Raw genomic sequence first — 7,500 nt, 5'->3', positions numbered from 1 at the left:
AACGATAAAAACACCGACAGCCAATAAGAATCCATCCTGATTCAAGCATTTAAAGGTGCTGTAAGCAATTTCTGAGAAACTGTTGATATTTGAAATCACCAAAACAAACACGCCCCTACCCGACAGGACCACACCCCTAACTTTATAGCCCCGCCCCAAATTCACAAACGTGCTATGCAACACAGGCTCCTCCCCCATCATAGTGGACACGCCCCTTCCTGCTGATTGGCTGTAAGTGTGTTTTGGTGCTCGGTCTGTTCCACTCCCAGCGTTTCTTAGTAATCACTTACTGCACCTTTAAATGCTTGACCTTTATAAAGCAGGATGGATTCTGATTTACTGTCAGTGTTTTTATCTTTTTTTTTTTTATATCGTTTTACGATTTCTGAGAAACTGTTGATATTTGAAATCACCAAATCATACACGGCCCTACCCAACAGGACCACACCCCTAACTTTATAGCCCCGCCCCAAATTCAGAAACACGCTATGCAACACAGGCTCCTCCCCCCAATGAGTGGACACACCCCTTACTGCTGATTGGCTGTGTGTTTTGGTGCTCGGTCTGGTCCACTCCCAACAGCGTTTCTCAGAAATCGCTTACTGCACCTTTAAAGCGACAGACGACAAAACTAGAATAAACAACGCCTGTCGTCCTCAGGTGTGGACGCTGATATAGTTATGATTATTGTTCTTGGTGTGAACAGGCCGTAATAGTGCAGTGTCACTCGTCCGCAGTGTGTGGCGCTCTTCAGTGAGAGAGAGAGAGTCTGCCGTCTCAACACTCCTTCATCTGCTCTGACGTGACGCGCGTGTGCTCGCGTCTTCACAAAAACATTCAGAAGTAAGATCCTCTTCACTCTATAGAGAGTCTTTCACTAGTCCTTCCGTCTTCAACTCATTCAATCCCTCCATCCTGTGATTCGTAACACCCGAAAATCTGAAAATCAGACTCCTATAAGAACGTCTTCTGGTAGAACAGTCAATCTGATGGTGTAGAAGTGTGTCTCTTTCAGGTCCTGGAGGTCTTTCAGGTCCTGGAGGGCTGTTCATCTTAAAGAGGACCTGTTATTACTATTCAAAGTCTTGATGTTGTTTTCAGGCTCTACTAGAACTTGAATGTTGATTATTCTCCTCATATTCTTCATTGTTGCGGCTCCTCTCTTCCCAGTCTGTCAGTAACGCTCTGTGTCTCTATGAAGCCCCTCCTTCTGAAAAGCACACTGTGCTCTGATTGGTCGGCTGGAGCAGTGTGTTGTGATTGGTCGAGCGCTTCGAGTGTGTTTGGGAAATGTCCCGCCCCTTTCCATAACCACCAGTTTAACACACTACTAACTAACTCAACCAGGCCCGCCCCTTTATTCTGCGCATGAATTATTATAATGAGGAATATTGTGACGTGTTCGTTCCCGGAAGAAACTCAAGACTACAATAGAGGTGTTTCAGGAGTTCAGAAACACTGACTCTGATATAGAGAAGAGACTTTGGAAGCTGATTGGACATTTAAATCTTGTTATTTAGATGTTGATGGCTACGAGGAACTCCAGGACTTGGTTTAGTCATCACTGATGTCGTGTGAAGAGCTGATTTATTTCCCTTCCCTACTGTTTACGTCAGCTTTAGTGTGATATTTTAATATCTCTCATTACATTCTCCTTAATTAGTTGTTGACACTTTCACAAATCGATTTGATTTGATTCACAAACTCTTGATTCTGATTGATTGATTGATAAATCTCTGAACTAAAGCTGTAAACTGAACCCTGTCGGTCGGTAAATTACTTCAATATTGATGTATTCAAACATTCTTTCAATAATTGTTACAGGTTAAGTAACATAATTTATATGTAATATAGTGCATTCATATATCAAAATGCTCCTCTCTAGAGTTATTTTTCTAGCTAACTATCAAGTTTATGGGATTTTCTTAATGTAAATAATGTGACGCTGTTTTACTCTGAACGATTACATTAAACATGATTGATTTCAGTAAGTCATTCTGTATCTTTCAACATTCCTTCTGATGTTCATTGATGTTTATTTGCTGCTGTAACTAGTAGTAAAGAGGAAGAGATGATCGCTTCATCTGTCGGCACACATTAAAGAGCGTCAAAACGATATTTACTGTTGGAATTTTGTCATAAAACTGACTGAATTTGAAAGCTGAGACTTTGTTTCATATCATAAAAAGCACTGTGTGATTATTGGGTGGTACAAATAATGTTTTTGTTCACACATCAACTGAAATAAGCAGACTAAAAGATCTCGATATCGAAAAATGAAAATCAGGTGAAGTCGATTAATCAATATTGTGATTTGATATCAACATTGTCTCCCCGTCGTTCTGTCACCCAGCGAGTCGGCGTGCCGCTTCTACAGTCAGCAGATGAAGGGCAAACATCTAGCCATCAAGAAGATGAATGAGATCCAGAGGAACATCGACGGCTGGGAGGGCAAAGACATCGGCCAGTGCTGTAATGAGTTCATCATGGAGGGAACGCTCACACGGGTGGGCGCCAAACACGAGCGCCACATATTCCTGTTCGACGGGCTGATGATCTGCTGCAAGTCCAACCACGGCCAGCCTCGTCTGCCGGGAGCCAGTGTGGCCGAGTACCGTCTGAAGGAGAAGTTCTTCATGAGGAAGGTGGGTACTGATCGGCACATATGGGTTTTTTGACTGCCGGCGCCAATATAAAAGTTTGAGGCACTAATGTGGTTAATATGTGCTTTATAAGTACTAATAAACAGCCAAAATCATAGTTTTATGCATGCTAATAAGCAACTAGTTAATAGTGAGAATTGGACTCTAAAGTTTTAACAAACATTTTATATTTTATACAAAATATATATTTTGCAAAATCATTTGCACTATAAAATCAAAGCCAAATGTAAAAGCATGTTGTGTTCCAAATTTGATATCACAAAAATTGAGGTTCCTGTGAGATTTTGTGTAGGCGCTGTACCAAAACTAGCCACTGGGTGACGTCCACATTCCATTAAAATTTTATTATGCATTCACATTTCACAATTTAAAACATTTCTGTCTTAATTGTTGTTGTGTTTGGCCGATACGTGTCGGAAGCAGTCTTTTATTTTGACAGTGCCAGGACTTTTATTTTGACAATTGTCAGAAGCAGACTTTTATTTTGACTGCGCCTGAGCTCAGATCCACAGGAGCTCCCATTCTCAGCCTTCATTAGTTTACCCTTGTTGTTTAACAGTTCTATCTAAAAGATTGGACAAAATATTCGACAAACTGATGAAGAAAGTGAACAAAGTGAAGAAAAAAAACAAGTGAAAAAAATTGCTTTTGCCTTTCTATTATTAGTAATAGAAAGCCAAACGCTATAATAATTTTTTATATTCATCCTGTGAAAACTGTTTTGAAAATGGACATTGCATTACCATGGAAACGCTAATTTAAAACCTTTTTGCAGGCTCCTCCCCCTAGTGGTCGGTGTCATGTTTCATATTACTACATTTTCTAATCTTGACAAAGCACATATAATTGGAAAGGTCTGAGTTTCAGGGTTCCATATTTGACTACTGTTTTGTGATAGAAGTCAAAATAAAAGTTTAATTCCGTCATTTATCAGCCAAACAGAAAAACTATCAGACCCTCACACAATGTCAAAATAAAAGTCCTGGCACTGTCAAAATAAAAGTCTTACATGTATCGGCCAAACAGAAAAGCTCTCAGGCGCTCAGATACTGTCAAAATAAAAGTTTACTTCGGACATTTATTGACCAAACAGAAAAACTCTCAGGTGCTGTCAAAATAAAAGTCCCGGCACTGTCAAAATAAAAGTCTGCTTCTGACACATATCGGCCAAACAGAAAAACTCTCAGGCGCTCAAACTCGGTCAAATTAAAAATCTGCTTTTGGTACATATTGGCCAAACAGATAAACTCTCAGATGCTATCAAAATAAAAGTCTGCTTTTAACTCATATTGGCCAAACAGAAACTCTCAGGTGCTCTCTCAGACTCTGTCAAAATAAAAGTCCTTGCACTGTCAAAATAAAAGTCTGCTTCCAACACGTTTCAGTCAAACCTTAAAACTTATTGGCTGGTGCGATGGTTAAAAAGTGCAGAATATCGGTCGACCACTAAAGCTGTGTGACTGATAGAGTCCTGGATCTAAACGTCCACATGTTCTTTGACAGGTCCAGATCAACGACAAGGACGATAAGGAGGGCGAGTACCGGCACGCCTTCGAGATCATCCTGAAGGACGGGAACAGCGTGGTGTTTTCCGCCAAATCTGCGGAGGAGAAGAACGGCTGGATGGCGGCGCTGATCTCGCTGCAGTATCGCTCCACGCTCGAGCGCATGCTGGACACGGCCATGTTGCAGGAGGAGAAGGAGGAGCAGATGAGACTCCCCGGAGCCGAGGTGTACTGCTTCGCACAACCAGACTCCGAGGAGAACGTCGTGTTCGAGGAGAACGTCCAGTCCAAATCCGGCATTCCCATCATCAAAGCGGGAACGGTGCTGAAGCTCATCGAGAGGTTGACCTTCCACATGTACGCTGGTGAGTGACGTTCATACGACTGGCCAGTTTTTAAAAAGACTCCAAGGCTGCGTTTATTTGATGAAAAATATATTTTTATTTTTTTACGAAAAACGATTAAATATTATTCTAATGTAAATCATCTGTTTTCTATGTGAATATATAGTAAAGTGTAATTTATTCCTGTGATCAAAGCTGTATTTTCAGCATCATTACTCCAGTCTTCAGTGTCACATGATCCTTCAGAAATCACTCTAATATGATGATTTGCTGCTCCAGAAACATTTATGATTATTATCAGTGTTGAAAACAGTTCATATTTTTGTGGAAACTGTGATACATTTTATTTTTTAGGATTATTTGATGAATAGAAAGTTCAAAAGAACAGCATTTATTTGAAACAGAATCATTTGTAACATTATAAATATCTTTACTGTCACTTTTGATTAATGTTTCCTTGCTGAGTAAATTAATTAAACAAATTTTTTTCTCTTTTTATTTTTTTTATTTATTTTTTTATCTAACTGACCCCAAACCTTTGAGTCGTAGTGTATCACGGTTTCCACAAAATGTTTTTTTTTTTGGTTAATTACTTAATTTAATAATTTTAGTTAATGTTAATTGCTACATTTTAAGTAAAAAGTTGTATCTAGTTAATGCACTATGTGAACTAACATGAACAAACAATGAGCAATTATATTTGTATTAATTTACATTAGATTAGAAAATGCTGTAAAAATATATATATTTCTCATGGTTAGTTCATGTTAACTAATGCATTAAGTAATGTTTTACAAATGACACATTATTGTAAAGTATTATGCTGATGCTTTTAGCCTTTGAAGAACCAGCATTCACATGGTCTTGGAAAACCTGGATATACAAAAGTCATAAAATGAATGCAATCTAAAAACGGCATGAGTTTTTAATAATTAATATACATTTTGTTTGTTATGCTGAGCTCTGAAATATTTTATTAGGTGGAAGTTGCAAGTAGAAATATTTGTAAAAAAAAAAAAAAAAACACCTTTAATCCTTCTCCAGTAAATCACAAACAACTGAAAAAGTCTTGGTGCTTTTGAATATTAGAATATTGAATATCGAGACTCAGTTTGACACAAACTAGCACTGATATTCGGTTCTGTGTGTTTTTGTGTGATGTGGCGTGTTCTTTCACTGCTGGATTTTGTGCAGTTAGTCGTTAACACACACACACACACACACACACAGGGTGTTTACCAGCCACCGCTAATGCGCATTACTGATTTATTTCACAACCTCGAGTCTCGACAACAACAACTCCATCGCAGTGAGCACAGAGACACCGAACACATCGCCTTCCTCCGCATCTGTAAATATTTGGGCTTGTTTACGTCACGATCTCAGTGTGACGACCCGCTTTGTTAGAGCCGATAACACAACTAGCACTGATAAGAGAGAAAAACAGCGGTTATTCTTGAACAAAGCACAAGTTCAGCTCCGTTATCTGTGCAATGTCCTTCCTGTGTGTGTGTGTGTGTGTGTGTGTGGGATAAACTAAACAGCTGATCAACTCTACCCAAATCACTCAAGCTCATGAAGGCAGAACAGTAACAAAATGTTAACGAGTCTATTAATAGAGCAGTGGTTTGTTACACACACACACACACACACACATGCGCGCACACACACACACACCGACTGCGGTTTATCTGCACATGATCAGCTAGGTTTGGGTTAGATGTGTGAATCTGAACCTGTCAACAACATATAGAACAATAGAAGTGTCTAGAGAGGATATTTGATTTTAATGACACTGCAAGTTTTAATTAAACTATCAAAATATGAGGAAAGTATTTTATATTTTTCAAATATGAGGGAAAAATCTAAACCCAAAACTTGCTTAAGGTGTTTATCTGACAAAATTATTTTGCAAAAAAGTTTTATTTTAATGCACAGAAGAAGAAAAAACATTAATATTTCATTTGTTCTCTTATTTTTGCATGGGTTCATAATTTCTTTATATGCCAGGTATGTATATAAAATTATAAATTGATTGATTTATAAATAATATTATAATTTATATATAATTGTAATATATCATAAATCTATTATAAGAAAATATAATTAAATGTTTAAAAAACAAGATGTATAATAAAATTATAAATTGATGGATTTATATACAATATTATAGTTTATATACAATTATATATAAATTGTAGATATAATTACAATTATATATAAAAAAAAAAATATATATATATATATATATTTATTTATTTTAAATTTTTTTATTATTATTATTATTATTATTCTATTTTATTTTATTTTATTTTTATGATGATTAAGATCACATTTACCCCCAAAATTGTTGTTCATGAAATGTGAAGAAATCATAGCTCGTTGTGCATCAGGATAGTTTAAAAATGGTCACATTGCAGTAAAGAAAATTACTTTTGCTGCGTCTGAAATCACATTAAAAAAAAAAAGTAATCGCACGAAAAACGTTTGTTCTATATAGTGTGAATGTAATCCGGAAGTACTACTATAATGTAGAGACATATTCACCAATATAGTAGTAAATATATTATGATAATAACTGTCATAAACATGATCCTAACATCAGCTTCATCATAACTCGCGTCTGCTGTTGTTGGTTACGGGGTGAATGTGACGTGTGTGTGTGTGTGTGTGTGTGTGTGTGTGTGTGTGTGTGTGTGTGTTCAGGTGAGATTGACGCAGATGCTCTGGGTCACTCGATGGGTGTTTTCTGTCCACACACACACACACACACACACACACACACACACCCCGATATATTTCCTCCCGCAGAGACTCGGGGTAAATATAGCCCCCAGTTTTCCACTGGAACCTCCAGCAAATACTGGTTTCTAATAAGGCAAAGGAAACAGAGTGTGTGTGTGAAGGGGAAAGGTGTGTCCCGTGCAGCTCATTTAGGGTGTGGATGAGGGTTAATGATCATTAGTGAGTGAGTGTGTGTGTGTGTGT

General features: G+C 37.7%; 1 protein-coding gene across 2 annotated transcripts in view; it reads left to right on the top strand.

The window, feature by feature from the left end:
• sos1 (son of sevenless homolog 1) overlaps positions 1 to 7,500 on the top strand; it is a 71,306-nt gene that overhangs the window by 28,910 nt on the left and 34,896 nt on the right. For both annotated transcript variants that reach the window (XM_079857794.1, XM_079857793.1), the window contains exons 10-11: positions 2,354 to 2,645; positions 4,167 to 4,533. In XM_079857794.1, the coding sequence (XP_079713920.1) occupies positions 2,354 to 2,645; positions 4,167 to 4,533 (659 nt within the window). The remainder of the gene's footprint in view (positions 1 to 2,353; positions 2,646 to 4,166; positions 4,534 to 7,500) is intronic.

The sequence above is a fragment of the Squalius cephalus genome (genome assembly GCF_949319135.1).
Source record: "Squalius cephalus genome assembly, chromosome: 22".
Classification (NCBI taxonomy): Eukaryota; Metazoa; Chordata; class Actinopteri; order Cypriniformes; family Leuciscidae; genus Squalius; species Squalius cephalus.
The sequence above is the reverse complement of the archived record's forward strand: the minus strand, read 5'-3'. Positions and strand labels throughout refer to the sequence as shown.